General features: G+C 44.4%; 1 protein-coding gene across 35 annotated transcripts in view; it reads right to left on the bottom strand.

The window, feature by feature from the left end:
* The window catches only part of ptprda (protein tyrosine phosphatase receptor type Da), a 426,095-nt gene that overhangs the window by 105,457 nt on the left and 301,243 nt on the right, over positions 1–19,395 (bottom strand). For all 35 annotated transcript variants that reach the window (XM_085451392.1, XM_085451404.1, XM_085451395.1 and 32 more), the window contains one exon: positions 6,848–7,033. In XM_085451392.1, coding sequence (XP_085307518.1) covers positions 6,848–6,950 — 103 coding nt within the window. In that variant the 5' untranslated portion in view covers positions 6,951–7,033. The remainder of the gene's footprint in view (positions 1–6,847; positions 7,034–19,395) is intronic.

The raw sequence follows: 19,395 nt of genomic DNA, 5'->3' as shown, positions 1-19,395 counted from the left end.
AACAGCCTCTTGCAAACAAAAGATTTGAACAGCCTGTGGTTGGGGGCAGAGCTGTGTGCTCAGATGACCACATAAAGGACATCTCTCTCTATTAACAAGTCAATCTAAAGTTGGGAGATAAATCAGGTAGCATATGGGGAGCAGACAAACTCCAGCATGTTTTGGGAACATTATGACTCAAATCCACATGGAACCATTTTCACTTCTCTTTTCTACTTAAAAGACTTGAGTATGATTTTCTGTACTGTGAGTATAAAAGCATCTTTAGTAAGATTGCTGTGCAGACACAGAGGTTTTGTTCTCTCCCCTTCACCTGCACACTGCAGTAAAACATCATCTGGTCTGTGAGCGCTCGTGTATTTCAGACTTGACTAGCCGAGTAATCCCATCGCCACAGCTACGGCATCAATCCATTAATTGCACTGTCACTGTGGCAATGTCATGAAACACCTGCATTGTTATACAGTTCACTGGCACAGTGTGTGAAGGGTGATCAGATTTTAGTACGTGCGCCAGCAAAGCCCGAATCGTGCCAAGCGTAAGCCCGGCAGATGCAGAACAGCTGGCATTGTGTTCGTCTCACTGGCTGATCCCGGCTTCAAAGACGTGCTACGAGGTCCTCTTTCAATGAGAGTGTGTGCGCATGAGGGAGAGAAAGGGAGAGCAATTGTGTAAGAATCAAAACAAAACAAAAAAAACTAGCATGACACACCGTGTTAACGTGGCCCTCTATTGTTTTGCTGACACCATAAACGCTCAACGGACAGATAAGGAGGCGCCAGGTTGACTGAAATCCATACCATTTCACAGTACGACAGACCCTGTCGTTTCATGGCGAGGGATTCAAATCTATGGAATTAGAAAAAGGGATTTGTGGAGTTTGTTGATTGCCACTCCAATGGATTTACAATTTGGATTAAGGTGCTTTTGTTCTGTCAATATTCCCACTCTGAGACGTGAATGGTACAGCATGCTTAATTTGCACCACCACTTTTTAGTCGGTTATTTCTTGAAGAAATAAGTGCACTCAGATGTGGCGTTACTAACCGTGGGGGCTAGCCTTTAATTACCTTCATCGGAGCCTGTACAACATCTCCATATAGCTTGTGATTATCTGCTTTTCTTGAGAGTGGGAGGGTCAGGGGTGTGATGAAAATTGCTTGGCTTTTGTGCGATTTTGTGGTCTAAGTGCGAGGCGAAATGACTGCGATCCATAGATGAGGCTAATGGCCTTAAATAATACACTTGGGCAAAGTTGCCGGAGAACTCGGCATCCATGGAGTTAATAATGGGCCTGATACAACCTTTACACATAATTGCACAGCACATTGTTGACAAGGAGTTGGTACAGGCCTTTACAGCCAAAGAAAATGATAATGACTTCTTACTCGTTCAGTTCAACCTGCAAGCGAGCATCTTGCATTGCACCGATAACATTGTTTTATCTCAGATTCCCAGCCTTGTCACAAGGTCTTCATCCAAACAACTAGGTGGTAATTAAATGCTGGCACTCTCAGCCGAAGGTGTTCTCACCGCATTTATTTGAAGTGTGAACATGATGCATGCTCTCCCCTTGTAGATATCGACGCTAGTTTTTAAGGATGTGCTGCGCTAAGATACGTTTTGAAATGAACGAGTGGAGCCAACAATGAGATTTCCACATGAGCAGCGTCCGGCAGAATGATGAACGAGGTGGTAGACTTGAAGAATTACAGTGATTTAAAGTTGGATCAAAACCCCCTCTGAGAGTACGGTTCTCCTCTTGCTTTGATGTCATTTCGTGTGGCTACACAAACATGTAACCTCGGCGCGCGCTTATTTGTGGGCCTAATTCCGCGTGTGCACCACAGCGTGTAGGCTGCAGCTCTTAAAGAGTGCGTACTGTGCATTCACGTGTGTGCGTGCGCGCCCGGTTCCGTGGGTACGGGCGTAAAAGCGAACGGAATAGACTCAGTTTAAATCAAATTAGCATGTAGGCAAATTAAGCAGACGGATTTAATTTGAGCTGTTGTAAAAATGCTAATTTCAGTACAGCCCGCAAGCTTATATGCAAATACAATACTATTTTACAATAATTCATATTAGGCAAGGCATGCATAAAACACACATTACATCCTAACGTCATCTGGGGAATTGAGTATCATTAGCTTTTGTACTCCTAACAAGGTGAAGCTTTTTAGCTGGTATGTGGGGCGAGCGTATGCATTAGAACTTCTCCACTTATCTGTGTGCATCGCTGCTGCTGCTGCAGCTTTATTCACAACACTGTAACGCTCATAGGAATGACAGTGTGTCTTTGCGTGTGTGCATAATTTGTTATAACTCGTCCAGCAGGCATGCCTCAAATTTTTTCGCATTCTGTTGCTGCATTACTACTAAACAGATGACACTTATACTCTCCTCTGCTGTCACAGTAGATACTGCTGGGTCATAACTTGCTTCTGCATTTAGTTGACTTATGGGGAAAGGACAGAATCTACTAGCATGGAAACATGGCTGCCTTTAGATGTTGTTGTATTTAATTCTGCCCTTAGCCGCCGCCCCCCATCAACTCTACTATGGCTTGCTTTTTTCACACTGCTGCAGCTCAGAAGAAGCACCACATCAATAGATGATGTGCTGTTTTCCTCCCATGTGGTTCACCTTTGATTGCAGGCTCCAAAGGTTTGCACATACATTAAGGTGTCTGTGGATGTTGTTAGCGCTTGGGTGGGCATGTTGCTCCATACTCGTGCGCGTGAGCGAGATGAAGTTTGGGTGTTAACATCTTAATGTGTAAAGAGGACGGAGCCTTGTCGATACTCGTTTGACGTGTTAAAGAGAATTGGGCTGGCTCGCTGTGACTCACCACGCCATCCACCAGCAATGAGGGCAATCAATTAAAACACTATTAGGCCAAGGGTTTGACATGGTCCAACACAGCATGGGCTAGAAAGTGTGTGAGTTGGGTTTCTCTACAGACGTAACTGAGCAAATTTGCAGCTGAAAGACCAGCTGATTTTTTACCTCCACCAGGGAGGTTATGCTTTTGTGGTAGCGTTCAGTTGTCTTGTCTTTCTACCGGTCTTTAAACACGACAGCTTGAAAGGTTCTAAATGAATTCTGGCGTCCATTAAAATGTGGCTCATATTCACCAAGGACTTTAAGTTCAACCTATTGATTTATTGGCTGAAAATGAACAAAAAGCCTGATAAATCAGAACCTATGAATCGTGCAAGTGTGCTTGTCAACACATAGAAAGTAGTGTGTAAAAATGTAAAATATGATGTCACACTTCATGAACATTGATAGACTGATCTGAAGGTCACAGAAATAACAGTAATCTGTACATAACATATCAGCATATATGGAGTGATATATGGGGATTCTAAAAAGATGTTACTTTGAACCTTTGACCTCGTCTCCAAGATCAGATGAGATCAAACTTTCATAAAATGTTTATATAGTTAGTTTGCATCCAAAATCATGTCACATTTGACCTCTGACCTCACTTTTACATTTCACAATCCACCTTTCAGTCAAGTTGACCCAAAAATGTATAAGTAAATATTGTCAACAGAAAGAGGCTGAGCTGCCTAGTTAGTAAGAACACTACTGTACACTAATACTAAATAATAAGCTCCAATTATGCACAAATCAATCCCTATTATCCTAAACCAACTCCCACATACTGTTATTAAAAGTGCAATCAAAGTAAACATCTGTTATGCTACCCTTATCAGATTTTTACTGCACTACAATCTTAAAAATACATTTAAAAAGAACAAATAAAACTAAATGAATATATAAAATATAATGCTGTTTCCCTTAAAGTAAATAGAGACTGAGCTGTCATGGGGAGACAACTAGGTTTTTGATGTCAGTGATGTGTGCTCATTGAGAAAAGAAAGATACAGTAAATTAGTTCGCAATATACACATCTGTAGCTGAATCAGTTTAATGATTAAGCTACATATTATTAAGCAGCCTGCTCTAAAAATACAGTAAAATATCACTCTTTGTCATCACAGCTGAGTTTTGAAACTGTTGTATATTACGATATGATTATAACATTATTACAGCAGTATGTTGTTACAATTACAGCACTATATTATTGTCTATTTCTGTTGTATATTGTGTTGTACATTATTTTTGTTGCATGAATGCCAGCCTTACCAGCATTGAACTGTTATCTAATAGTTTGATGCTGGCAAATTCTTCCTCTCTGTAATCTAAGTTATATTGCAGGTTGACTTGATTTTTCTGTGGCCCAGTAGCAAAATCAAGCCCCACACCTTGTGGAGACACGATCCAGTCCAAACCTGGTTTGGTTTTGCTTCATATCTGTGTTGGGCTCATGCAGCAAAAGCTCTATCGAGTTAAAGGAGACCCGAGTTATTTAGTTCTGGTGCCCACACCAAAGTTTTCGCTTTAACTTCATCCCTGCGCAGGTGGAGCTGTTTAATGCTTTAGGCTGTCCTCTCATCTCCAGTGAGTCCTGTTTGTATTACTGCTCAGTAAAAGACAGAGAAATTGTTTGTTGCCTCTCTCGCACTTTGTCCCCCCTTGGCTCGCTGGGGACAATTATGTCCCCCGCTCCTCCCCCCTTCGAGCTATTGCCGAAGCCCAATTTGCTACACAAATTAAACGGGAGGCATTTGAAGAGCAAGGGGAACAAGGTGAAGGAGAAAACAACAGAGAGCAACAGAGAGAAGGCCAAAGACACACAACAGCAGACCGAACAGACCTGCACAGAGATAAGGAAATACCCTTTTATATTTATTAAGAGAAGTGCATGTTTACTAGGAGTCCTTACTGTTAATTTTCTTAAAGAGTGCCCAACATGTGAGGTAGGACTGGCTCTAAGGCTCGTGCCATCTGTTGAACAGGCAGACTCAGCCATTTTCTGCACTCGTGTGTCTCATATCCTCCACCAGGTCCACAGCCTGAGGCTAGCTCACATCCAAATGGACCCAGAGCAGCAACAGTAGGGTTTTGGTGCTGAGGGGTTAGTCTGGAACAGACTAAACTGATGTGCACTGAGGTTCTCAGTGCACAGCACACATGCAGGGAGAGCCTTTGAGTGTCAGGGCTGGGCATGCACAAGCATCGGCACAGTGGAGGAAATTAAGGAGCTTCCGAGTCGCTGGAAGGGGCTATTGCACGGCTTCCAAACAACAAGGGAAGAAGGTGGGGAAAAGACAAAGACGCTGGCGGGGGAAACAAAAAACAGAAAGGAAGAAAAAAACAATACAACATCAGAAAGAAAAAGCCAAAGTAAGAACTGAGGAGAAAATTGGCAAGAGAGCGATTAGGAAGAAAAACAATAGAAAGAAGCCGGGGAAAGAAAAGGAGCAAACACGTGCATGTGGGAGATCAGGTGGCGCAGGAACAGAAAGGAGCAAATATAAATCCCAGAGCTAAAATGTACTGCCTGAAGTGGCTCTGCTTATGAGCAGCCATGTTTTCGCACACCTCGGCAGCAGACACAACAAGCACCGCGTCTCCGTGACCTCCCTCACTCCCACACACCCCTTCAGTCATTAGCAGACAGGCGCTGTGGCTACCTCGTGATAAGTGTGTGTGTTTTGGCTTTGAAATGATGACCCCGCACAGCTGTTAAAGTAGGGTACGGGGGTAGCCGCAGCTGCTAACAACCACACAGCCAAATGAAGGGAATTAATCAGGGGGTGGGGGTGGGTTGCAGGGGAATGGCGAGCACTGAGGCGTCAAGATTTGGAATGTCTGGAAGTTTCACCGAGGCAGTTGTCTGAGGTTGTCTGAGCAAATGTTATGTGAATTCACACTACGCCGAGGAAGATGGGAGTTTGTGAAAAGATGGCTTCCGAAGAGCCCGCTCAATGGTAACGTTTATCGACCGTTAATGCCATTTTGGGAAGGTCCCATAATTAAATTGTGTCAATAAATCCCGGAGCTGCACATAAAACCGGGGAATAAACGGAGAAGACGTTTTCAACTGTTTGCCTCTTCCCTGCTGAGAGACATATGTGGCTTGGGGGTAAGGGGGGGGGGGGGGGGGTTGGGCACAGAATAGAAAAATAAAACACAGTGGAGCGGATTGCAGGGAACATTTCTCAAGCACAAAGTTGAAAATTTCGCCCATCAATTCCACTTTGCGTTGGCTCTGTTGTCTGTGACCTTGGGTGAACAAGCCCTTCGTTCTGAGATATTCAGCTGAACTGAGGGGATTTCAGGCAGTGCAAAGGGAGCAATAAAAAATTTTATTCATCTCACTGTGACTCCAGTAGCTAATGATTCATGGATCTTAGTGTAAAAAAAAAAAAAAAGAAGTGGTGGGGGATGATGTGGGGGAGGGGGAGGTGGTCTTTTGGTGTAGGACCAGAGCTCAATGAGGTTTGAAAACGGTTGTCACACATCAATGGGCAGGTGTCTGATGTCAAGTAACTCAATTCCAAAGATTTCTCATTGCTAGATTCTTGGCTGAGGCGTGAGCGTTTCTGGTTTTTACTGCAGAAAGAAGTAGCTGGAAAATAAGGAGTTGAGATGAAGAGACTGATCATTGTGGACTAAAGGTGTGTGTGTAAAGGAGGCATAGACACAGTGGGAACAGTAAAATAGGACTGATGGAAGAGGGCCTGTTTTCTCATCACTGACTGGGATCACTTTTTAAATATGTTTCAGGAAATAAATAATAACACATTATTAGACAAACAGTGTCTCTTACCCACAGGCCTGTGAAGTTTTTACAAACGCAGTACAGGAAGTATTTCTGCGCATGATGATGTTTAAACAAAAATGAAAGAGATGACTCAAAAAACAGTCCCCATCCCATAACCAGCGGGACACCACACTCGAGGCCCGTGGGGAAAGCGGACGGTGTACTTACTTTGAGCGTCGGCGAGGTGGAGGAGCAGACCCAGGACGAGCAGCAGCGGCAGCAGCAGCGTGGGTCTGGCTCTGCGCATGGTGGGACAGCTTGGCACCAGCATGCTTTGGCAGCCTCGGTGGCACTGGCTCACAGAGCCCTGTGAGTCAGTCTGGTCTGATTTCTCAGATGCAGGGTATTCACAGCCTATGCGAGGCAAGGAGGGAAAGGAAGAGGGAGAAGGAAGGAGGGGATGAGGAGGGGGGAAAAAAAGGAGAGAGAAAGAGAGAGGAGAATGAATGAAACAAAGCTGTTTGGCTCCACGGGTTTTATCTATTCCTGCACATTTCTGACATACCCCCACACAGCCTCGGCTGGAGCTGACAGAGGATAGGAAGAGCCTGATGTGCTCACAGGGTATGTTCTGACAGTTCTCTAAATGGAATAGTCACTTCACACAACGCGTGTGCACGTGTGCATGAGAAGGAGTGAGACGCAGAGTGCAAGCCACAGAGAGAGAGAGGGCGAAACCGCCCAGATGAAAGGGCGAGTTAATATGATTTTGTCTTCACAGCTCCGGTCACGAGCGCCAATTAAATGCGTTCCATAATATGAGCACCTTCCAAGTCCACCTCAGATCAGCAGCGATATCTGTTTCACATTAGGAAGGCCTCGCTCCCATGAAGCAACAGCCAGGAAATGCAGTAAGAATCCCGAATTGCAAAAGCGATTTCCTATTATTCAGTAAAACTGCTTAAACTTTTAACATCACTGGACATAAAAGTTGTCTGTAAATGACACTGTGCTATCTTGTACATGTTTGCTAAACCCGTTCATCTGTAGCCCATACACAACATTTCCATCAATTCTTTAAAAGCTCTATACAAAGTAGAGTAGCTTAACTTGGAGCCCATGTGTGTGTGTGTGTGGTTCAGTCTTTTATCCGTTTGCTGCACAAACAACAAATAAAATCTGTAAGACAGAGCGACGAGCCGTTGCCATTCATGTTTCAGCCTTTTATCTCAGGACCACTACATGGCTGTGAAAATCAATGTGATACAGTGAGCTAGTATTAGCCGCAGACCGGCTCCATCCCTTGTCATCCATTTGCTTAAGCCCGAGCTTGATCCTCAGTGATGGATGCTGTGCGGTAGTCTTCGGCTCATAACACGGCTCCCGGCTAATCCGAGTGTGTGAGCTTTGATGACACACTGTACCGCTGGTTAGCATCTTAGCTCGTCTGCCTGCATTGTTCGGCGGGAAGCCGCTGTTGTTTCAGCTGCGGTGGAGACTGGTGGAGTTGGATGCGCGCACGCTATGCGCACCGTGACATTTCAGACACTTTGTGCACCATGAGATCAAAAGCGCATCCGTTTTCGGATTGTTTTTGGTAACTGTGCACATAAAGGCTTTTGCTAGAAGTATTATTACGCTGGGGTGTTTATCTGCAGATTTGACCGCCACTCACTAGTAGGAAGCAAAGAGGGAAAAAAAGGGAAAAACGCAGCCCCTAAGCACAATCACTAGGCCCGATGATGACAAAGTACCTCATTTCCCTGTTACCAATCATCCTCTGTCTCGTTCTTAGCCTTCCCTCTTTCATTTCTGTGGGCTGTAAATGGCAGAAAAGACGGGAAGATAGCACACCTGTCACACTCGATTTGTGTTGGGGGGAGATAGACACGACTACCTGTCTCCAAGCATCGCGGGGCTAGTAGCGAATGCAAGAGCGGGGGGGGACGGGTGGCAAAGGGAATCAATTTGAGGCAATTTCATCCCCGCTCACACCACACACACACACACACACACACACACACACACACACACACACGCAAACAAAAACGTGTATGCATATAACATACATCTGAGAACACTAGACAGAATTTTCACATGAGCAGTGTTTGTAGCGACGGTGAATCTGATTAGAATTAACTGGACTGAAAAGCCCCGAGCAGCGGCGCGAGGGGATGGAGCTGCAGCGTGATCCATACGTGTGGCGTACGGCCGTCTGTCTCCTCCGGTTATTGTTTCACGCATCTGCCCCTCCAAATCTAAGTGATAGCCTTTGAGTTAATTAATGAAGTGTGAATTTCCATAATGACACGACATTAGGTAGCACACAAGAAACAGTACTCGGCAGCCCTCCACTTCTCTGTTTGCACCCTGCGTGCATACACACACACACACACACACACACACACACACACGCGCACGCTGATAGAGGCAAACAAAACCATCTGTATGTTGTGTAACTGCTAGTGAGACAACCAAGAGGCTACGCCATGTGAGTAAATAGAAGGAGAAGCTAATGTAGGCTAAAATGCACCCAGCGCAGCCATAATTTATACCAACAATGAAAGCAATTATAATTGCTGTTGATTTGTAGTGTTCATTTTTACAAGTAAACTGTGCTGCAGATTCCTTCCTAATGTGCTATGGGGGTGACGAGCCACCTGCCAGACCTGGCAGAAAGGCAGCAGTTTGCCAACTGCATTGTTAACCGACAATGGATTTAGCTTAAATACTGCAGATTTTTTTATTTATTTTTTGGGAGTGGAAGCTTCTACAATTACATATACGGGCGTGCATGCAAATCCGCATCATCGTCTCTGCATGCATTAGTCGGTGTAAACCAACAGCATCACCTTTGATCGTTTCATCCTCAACGCGGCCATTCGGCGTCACTCTGCGAATCTTCTCGTTCATATATTTGGTGGCACTGATGCTTGTCATTGAACATTTATTACAATAAAAAGGGGGAGAAAAAAAAAAAACACCAACAGTCTTGTCTTTCTTCCTGAGCCCCCGGTGGTATTATTGTGTTCCCATTCAGTAGTGTTTCATTCAAAGGATTTTGCTGCTGATAGCAATCATGCATTATTAAACAAAGCCTGACAACATGCACAATGCTAATTAGAAAAAGGGTGGTGGTGGGGGGTGGTGGGGGGGGGGGGGGGGGGGGGGGAGTGTGTGGCAAGAAAAAGAAAGGGGCCGTTGAGCTGTCTACTCTCTCTCTCTCCCTTCTTCTCCATGATCCTTATCAGAAATGTGAAAGAGAAAAGAGGGTGGGATGTTTATATTCTCCATAATGGCTGGGCTCTATTCTCATTTGAGCATGCCTGTTTGGTATTCTGGTCTATTTAGACAAGCAATATTATTAAGGCTCTAAAAAAACCAAACCAAAACAACAACAACAAAGAATCAGTCATATTTATCTCATATTCCAGCCATACTCCAATAAACTTGTTATAGGGACAAATGCAGGCAGAATAGTTTATGAGCTTCAAAAACAGCGTTTTCATAACATCGGCGTGTCTTTTGCGTGCCCTCCTCCACGTTTTACTGTTTTAGCGAGCTCGATACAAACCAAAGGCCCAAACCGACGGTGCAATTTTTTTATTATTTATTTGTTTTTTAACATTTTCAACATGAGCTTGAGCGTAGCATTTGGACCGCATTATGCTCATCCTCAGCGCGAGATGACTAATTTCGCTTTGGCCTGCCCCGGAGAATGTTGAAATGGGGTGTTTTTAATTTCAGGCTCATGCACAAACTGAACTGAACTCGAAAGGAAACGGCGGACTCATGGTATGTTATCCTAACAGACCAGAGCGGCCACAAAAATGCCACCAAATCTATTAAGGCCAATCCCTCTGTAATTAGCTCAACACATGCGAGGACAAAAGCACAGCAAAACTACGAAGGATGTGAACCGAACTGGACCGGGTTATAAAAAAGCAGTATCATACCCAGACAGGCACAGCCAATAAGAATGCGTTTCCTTTTACGAGGCAGGGCTTTCTATTTATCTTCAGACTGGCTAAGTTAAAGAATGCAATAATTATCCTCCACAGCCACACTTTTAAGCTACAGTGATATGCAAGGCTGTGAGAACAGTGGGGTAAACTGCTATGCTATAACTGCACTGGTCTCTGTGATTTCTGCCCTGATGCTGGGAGACACGGCCCGTGCCTGAGAAACCGCATCAGACGACCAGCTCTTGTTGTGAAGCTAAGTGGCAGCGAAGGGGACGCAAGGTGGAGAGCAGAGCAGAACTGCAGTCGACACAGATTCCACCAGCCTCCAATTGCTGTTGACTTAATATGCATGAAAATTGTATTCTCCAGCTTAACACCATGATGAAGGCACCAGTAATAGATGGCTGGGAATAAAGCTTAAAGAATTCAAGGAAATATTTTGTCTTGATAGGGTTTAACCATGTTACTGATGATTTTCTAGGGTATTCAAATGAAAGATGAGCAACACAGGTGCATCAGAGCATATATGTTTATATATGAGGGAACACATCATTCATTTGGATATTAATTAAAAATATGGCACAGTGTGGGTGCCTTACGGAGATGCTAATGTAAGTTCTAGAGATGAAATACTGCTAGTAAACAACGAGTATATTTGCTCCACCACGCTGTCCTTGAACACTGAGCAAGTTCATAAAGTCATGTCAAGAAGGCCGATATTCAGAGTCCGGCTTATCTAATCCGTTAGCCGTTTGTCGATATATAAACAGAGTCCGGAGCAGCTTTTTCCCCCAAGACGTGGCCTCCATCGTCCCCCCATACACTACAATAACTTGCACCAACTCCCATTGCGCCCTGTATAATCATTCCCTTAGGAGTAATAACGTATTTGTTATTGTTTTTATTATCTGATCTTTTTTGATGGGTATAGCAGAGATGCTATTCTGTTCGATTCTATATCAGCATTCATACTAGCCAATAAATGCAAATGTAAAACGTAAAGAAAAGACGGAATGTTTGGAATACCACAAACGACCAGTCGATCCGAGCAGAGCTGGGCAGTGTTTCAACTGCTTGCTGTGACAATAAAACAAGATTCTTTTTAATATTTAAATAAGGACACGGGAGGATAGCAGGAATGGGACTAAAATTCATTTACATCCAGATCCATGCTTGTACTTTCACAATCAACCACAGTAGCTTTGCATGATACAATCCAAAATAATCCTTAGTGTACCCTCCATCGACTGCCTGAAATGGGACGTCTTAAGGCTACACTTTGGTTTGATCAGCAGGTGGGCGGGGCAGCTGTAAGATGACCATATAAGGGACAGCCACTCCCACTGACATCATACAGCTCTAAGAGTAAAAACCAAAAGAAGTAGAAACAGCTCATACTTCTCATACTGATGACTTCTACATCCACCCAAGTCATCATTCGAATCTTTGGCCACGTTTGGTATTATCATCCACGATTGTCAGATCATATATATACACACACAAACATAATAAGCTCCCTTTTAATGAGTAAATACCAATCAAAGCGAAACCTCTGTGGAGTGGCAGTGTATACAGAGTCAGATTGTCAAAGGGCAATTAAAACATCGCAAGCTGCTGTGTACTAGCACCGCTGCTCTTTTAATAGCTTGCGTCGAAGAAACACAAGGATAGCTGCGAAGGACGCCCCAAGGATTTTCCCAAACATCAAATGACCAGATTTACAGCTATACAGCTAATATGTTTTTGGTTTCCTGTAAATTTTAAAGTCTCTCTTCTCTAAAAAAAAGGCCATTTTCTTATGTGTACTTCTGTCTTTTCATGAACATTCTTCCCTTGTGTTAGTGGCTACTGTTTTTCCTTATTTTTCCTTTCTCCCCCTCTTTACTGCTACTTTCTTTCTCTTGCCCGCGATGTGATTTAAGACCGAGTGACAAGGCCTTTTCTCACACATCGCTCTCGATCAGCCGGCATGTGTAATAACATTCCTCAAGCTAAGCTAAGCTATGCCCTCAAGTGCAGCCTCCACATGAAAGACCCTGACAACTACACATTAGATGAGTTTATTTTCTATACTTATTTATTTGCTTCTACCCCCTCGCCTCCCTCAAACAAGCCTCTCATGGCCATAAACTATTCTCCGGGTGGTGCCGGCGGACTTTTTGCTTGAGAAAATCGGGGTTTACGCCCCTGCCTCGGATGCCTGACGAATTTTTCGGACGAGCAAAGGCTACCGGTTGCTGGGGCTGATGTCTGGTTATATCTTGTTTTCCTGTGAATGGATCACCCAACATGAAACAGCACAGCGGGAAGCTAATTGGCTCTGATGACATTTGTCTGTCTAATAATTGGTTTAAAAGCACCTGCTGCGGCTGTAGGACGCCGAAGCTATCGCGACCCCAACTCGATTGTGTGTCCGTGGCAAATTACTTCCAGGAGATTTCAAACCACTTCCTCCCCCCACCCTTCTTCCCTGTCAGCAAAAATGATTGTGGACTTTAAAAATGTCACAGCAGAAATAGTGTAAAATACAAATTATTTCTCCTGGGCCTTTTCTGTGATTGTTTTTCTGTTACATTAACCGCCAAAATGGGAGGTTATGCATCTTCATCGAGCAAAAAAAGGGAAAAAATAATATTAATAAAAGTACACAATTGAGCAGACAAAAACAAAAGCTGAGTTGCAGTTTTAAGACCATTACCTTGATGGGTGCAAGAGCAAGCTTTTATCATTGCGTGAACTCAGCCCACCCAGACTGACCTTGATGCTTTTTTGGTATGACTTAAAGGAGCGCACGGCGTCAGCTCAGGAATGCCTCCACTCTGTCTGTGTGTGTGTGCTCGCTTTTGTTTTCAACAGCCTCTCCTTGACTTTTCTCTCCACCTGATCTACCTTGCTACTTTTTCCCTCTCTCTCCCCGTCCTCACCCATCTTTCTCTCTCATCTCATTCCTCCCGCCATGTTTCCCAGCAGCTGCTTGGTTCAGATGGATGGTACCAACAGTGCAAGACCCTGACCTGTAGTCTAGTGACTGATTATCCCCGTGCCCTGTTGTGCTGCTCTTTGAACGCATACCAACACACAGTGCACGCACAGGCATAACAAACGCACACACAAACACACACACACACACGTGTGCAAGGTTATGGAGCTATTGGGTAAGCTTCGGGGACACTTGGGAATTTCAAAGTGAGGGTTGAGGGGGAACAAAGAAACCAAAGTAATCTATTTCATCTTTGTCGCCATTTTTGGATCACCTCCGCTGACCTTGTTGACACAACAAACACACTTGCTATTGAACGCTAATGGACGTCACTAATGCCGTTTGAATGGGCTGCGCATAAAACCAGAGCAGAGCACAATCAGCCTTTTGGGATGCATGCGAGCTGTGTAAACTATTCATATGACTGCCAGCTCTTTGGGAGGCCTTCTCTTGCGCTACATTTGCTTGTCACGGCGTGGGCGGCTTCTATAGTACAAGCATGTGCCACTTGGGTCGTGCTTGACCTTGCGTATCACCATTTAGCATAGGGAAAGAACTTGTTATCATGCAAACAGGCTGAATCATGAGGAGTCTATTGTGTTGGGTGCACAAAGTGTGGCGGGATAGAGAGGGGGAAAGAAGAGAAAAATTGTAGACGCGGCAACAGCAGCAGCAGCAGCAGCCAACCAGGAATGGATGGGATTAAATTTACGCCGCATGAACTGGGGAGGGCTAAATCATGTTACATATTATGAAGCAGGAAAAAAAAGAAGAGGGAGTGAGAAGAGGGCGGAGCAGAGGGCTGGAAATATAATGGATAAGGGGAGCAACGAGGCAGAGAGGTGGCAAAAGAAGGGAGAGGAGGATAGGGGAAGGAGGCAAGGAAGGAAAGGGGAGATGAAGAGGAGAGCACGCTGTAGGGTGAAAGAGCAGGAGAGGCGGAGACCAAGGGGAGGGAAGCGAGGGAATGTGCCTCACTGCCAGCTTTTTCACACTCCGCCTGTGCTCGTACGCCTGACGGAGGCTGCGTGAGGGAGATGGGAGAGAGAGGAACGAGGGATAGAGGCAGAGAGAAATCACGCGCTGCCGAAGAGGAGAGGGCGGTAGCTGCGAGACCGCTCTGGCAGTGTGAAGGTATTGTTTCCTGAAAGGGAGGCAGCTGGACAGATGACAGCAGGTGAAAGAGAAAAACAAAATGTGAATAAAACACATGGCAGACTCTTCTCACCCTCAAATGTGCACACTCTGGTTCAGGACTATGTCCAAGCAAATCGATGCAGCTCAAAGAAAAAAAAAACAAAACGCCAAAACAAAACGCACAACTCCCACACAAACACGCTCGCAAACGTGGACTCGGGCACACACGAGCAGAAGAGCGGGCACGCATACCCTTTGCACCGCGTGCTCTTGGCACTCTGACATCTACCCCCAACACAGCAACGGTCTGTGGGAGGATGAATAATCTCACTTCCGTGAGGCAGAGGAATGGGAGAGAGGAAGGAGGGCGAGAGGGAGGTTGTTCCCAGCCCGAGCTCACGCCGTTTTATGGAAAGTGCCGAGCCCTCGAACAGACAAAACAGCGTTCCACTGCCACTCGCCGACGCGGCACAAAACATTAGAACAGAGCTCTATTGAAAATATCGGAATAATACAGCGCCGGGAATTGTGTTGCCCCCTAATACGTATGGCATAAGTCAACAGCAATGTGCCTCCTTATCTTTTCGAAACAATTGACACACCGAGCTACATTGTGCGCTAGTGACATTTTAGTGGCTTTTGTACGCACGCCAAGCCGTTTGGTATGTAAATACACTACTTAAGCGCACATGAAGGATGTAAGGAGGCGCTGGGGGCATCCACGCTATACTCATAGGCCAGCAAAATAATTAAAATGCCAAGTGTCTTCCATTATCTAAATGCTAATTTGCCTCGATTTACCCTGAGCTCAAATGTAACGCCACATTATGGCTGTGCACTAAGGCGACGATGGGTGAATTTCCCTTCAATTAGCCTAGCACACTGTACGCTATCGTTTACCTGGGGTGAGATGTTTTCATAAGCGGAGATCTAGTCTTATGAAGATATTAGGGGCCGTTTCATGTCAGTTTTTGGCACTTGCCCCACATCTGCACATACACGGACATATCATCTAAGCTACATTACAGCGGACCCTGTTATGATGAGCGTTGCTCACATTAAACAGTTAAAAAAAATCAGCTTTGTAGGACGTCTGTTAGCCTGGATATCCCCGATATGATCATCTAAGGGTCAGAGCACAACATATAAGCACTTAATCTCCTCACGCCTGCTATTCAAACTTTCTGTTTGCAAGGATCAGCCAATCAGAAGAAAGTTAGGGCGGCCTTTAAGGCAGTGCAGCTAAAATGTTTACTTTCAAGAGCAAGAATGTTTGTCAAAGCTGACAGCCACTCTTGTTTCTCGCTGGACTTCAGCCAGTGTTGTTTTTGCCATGACTGAGATTTAATAAGAAAGCCTGAGTCAACAAGTAAAAGAGCAGGCAGGGTCCATTAGAAGCAGCAGCTTATCGAAGCTTTCTTTTTTTTGCATGAAAATTCATCAGTGCATATACGGAGGGCAACAGGACAAAAAAATTATTATCACAGATATGAAATGTTTTTGCTGAATACACAGATAGGGGTGAAATTGTGTTGTTCCTGCCTTTCCATCTATATCCTGATAAGACTGTCAGAGGACATGCTAGGTGGGGGTGGGTGATGACGAGCATCGTTTTAGAAAGCTGTTTCAATGTTTCTGCAGCTCGAGTATCCTTACTAAAGTTTACTGAGCGCTTTGATGCGGGAGCTGCTGATTATAACTTTTATTAGTTCTTGGACGCCCTTGAAAGGTGTTTTAGCCAAGCTAAGCTATTGTTCTCATGAAAAGCAGTTTAGGCTGCCCGTGCACCTCGGTGAAGAGAAAGAAATGGTTCACCCCAAGGCAAAAGCAACAATTCCTCCTTTGTCGTTTCACCAAGACAAATGTTTGCCATTGCAATGTTACCAGACACACACACACTCACATGGAGGGGGGGGGGAGTAGTTCCCTGTCACTGATGGTATATTGTAGCGCTGGAACGAGACATTTTATTATGCTGCCGAAAACAAATGGATAATCCTTTTCCAGCCACAGTTTGAAGATTGAAATTCAAATCAAATGCCACCTTCAAACAAATGTCAGAGTACAAAATCAAAACCGTTCTGTCAATGCCTGGATTCAAGCAAAGAAAAAGCACAGTTTGACATTTGGGAGTGATTTTCTCTCTCCGTGTCTTCATGCCTTCATATAAAATTAACTTGGTAATTGTCCGGGGGGAAAAAAAATTCAAAAAATCTGCATGTGAACCCACGCTACACAAACAAGTCTTTTTTTTTTTGCTCTCACTTTACATCCAACACCCTCTTAGAAACCTTTCTACATGCTCCCCCAACCCAATACAAATCCGCCCCCGAACGCTCGCAAACATGATTAAGACACTGTCAAGCCTGACATTGCCATCTCTCCCGTGCTGCCAGTGGCCCTCACTGTTGACTGACTGCGTGGATGTGCCTTATCATTAACGGGGCCGCCCGTGCCACCACGGAGGGGCTTTGATGACAGAAACTAAGGCCCGAGTGCCTGCCCCTCCCATTCCGCCAGCCCAAGTGTCATCTAAATGAGATAGGGCCTAGGAGCTAGGGGATTAGGCTCTGCATAATTACCTATTTAAAGACCCTAATTGAGCATTTCATTAAGAGACTGGCACTGAGATTTTGCCAAGGAGGGCACTACAGGGAGAGAGATGTATTTGTCTGTGCATGCTTGCTGTGTACTGATGTGTACGTATGTGTGGGTTAGCGAGGACATTGGTGTGCATATGCTTGAGTGTGCATTTTGGAACCACAGCAGACTGTAACCTTGAATTCAAGGGTTACCTTGTTAGCAACAAGGTCTCTCACTTAGTTTTGTTTACATTGCACTTAGGACTGTTTGCCACACGATTGTGTAAGTATATCCAGGAGATGTTCACCCTTCCATTCAAGAGTACTATTTAACCTTCAATAATCTATGTTGCATTACATCTTTATGTAACAGTGCTGCTACAAAAGTCAGTGCACTGAAAAAATACTGTTGGTATTTACAAAGAAAGAAAGATTGACTTCATTAAGAATATATATCGTTACAGGTGATAAACTCCAGTATTTGCCACTTGATTGAATCCAAGAATACTTGTTCAGTCGATTTATTTATACAATGCAAATTCTGCTCCAGTTGTCCCAACTTTTATTTTGGGATAACACCAGCAAGGCCATTCACAGGAAGCTACAAATCAAAGGCTAACAGCTGAGAGTACCAGGATCTGAAACAAGCAATAAAAGAGCTACACTACAAAGCTGTAATGATTTCCTTGTCTATTAAGCTAACCTAATCCAACAGAAGGCAAATGCGTGTGCATATTGTTCATTTCTTATATTCACTGTCCTTCATCCCAACAGTAAAAGACAGTAAATGAGTTACTGCCACTAACACTGTCAGCTGTCAAGCTCGTGCCGGCTCCTCGATTCCTAGTGGCATATCTAAAACAGCTTTGTCAAACACGAGATGAGATACAAGACCTATGTGTCTCTTATTTCAATTTAATACTGAAACTCCAGTTCTGCTGTTCAGGTTACCTAAAAGTGTTTCTCAAAAACACAAAAAAGACCACCACAGTGATAGTCTTTTGTGCGCAAAGTTTTCATTATATTCACATTCTATGGGTCAATCGAAAAACATATGAATGCCAGTTCAAATCATAATTGCAGCATGTAAATATGAGATATACAATCCTGCACCGGCCAAAATCAATGAACTGCACTGGAATCTGGACCACACTGGGGTCCCCAGATCTTTTGTGATTATAACCAGTTTCAGCAGTGACCATCATTAGCAGAGAATGCTAGACCCAGATAGTTTGCTGGGTCTACCATAGTTCGACCTGATTTCCACGACCTAGCAGACCGCAACTCTGCTTTGCCCCCTTGTCATCATATCAGGGATCGCTGGGGACACCGAAAAGTCACTAGCAGTTGCTTGCGCATGATTGACTCGTTTGCTAAATGACTAGCATCTGAAGTGGCAATGCTGGCTGGAGGCTGTTAAAGTCTTTAGGGCAGACACCAGCTGCTAGCTGCAACAGATAAACTGTCCCTTCCTCCTCTCGGGATTCATGTGAGTAGAAGTCTGGCCAAATATGCTCAGGGCTGTGATGACACTGAAACATCATGTGTTGTCTGTGTTGGCAAAGCACCAGACTTCCATTCTTCTCTGACATGCCAGGGTTTGAGGGAACCAGGACTTAGTGGAGGACTGGAGGAGAGAAATCTGCTGCTCAACCTCCGATTGTAACAAACTCAAAAGTCAACGTAGCATCAGTGTGATTGACGGACTCTACTAAAGCACAATTGCATGATTTGAAGTTTAAAGTAACTGATATTTATCACCAAGTCTTACTGCAGCACCTCAGTTCATCTCTGTTCAATCTTCAAACGCACTCTTTCTTTTCAACCAAATTTTTCTGAATGGGTTCACCTTTGTAAACAGAAGGTTTTACCATCAAGTAGGTGTACTTGAGACCACCACTTTTATTGACACGCCACAGAGCCAAGGGCTCACTTGAAGACTCGTCGTATGACTCTCTCTCTCTGCCTTTTGTTGCTTTACAATGACCACGAACAATGAAACGTGCAACAAGCTTCAGAGTCTGGAATATATTCACTTACACAAATGGAAGATTGGCAAGGGATACACAAGAAAGCAAGAGTCGTAATCTCCAAGAGAAAAGCCCTTTGTGC

This window comes from Copadichromis virginalis, linkage group LG3 (assembly GCF_057382275.1).
Source record: "Copadichromis virginalis isolate Kocher_CV1m ecotype Utaka linkage group LG3, C_Virginalis_male_GT1.1, whole genome shotgun sequence".
Taxonomy (NCBI): Eukaryota; Metazoa; Chordata; class Actinopteri; order Cichliformes; family Cichlidae; genus Copadichromis; species Copadichromis virginalis.
Note: the sequence above shows the minus strand (reverse complement) of the source record. Positions and strands in the feature narration are given on the sequence as shown.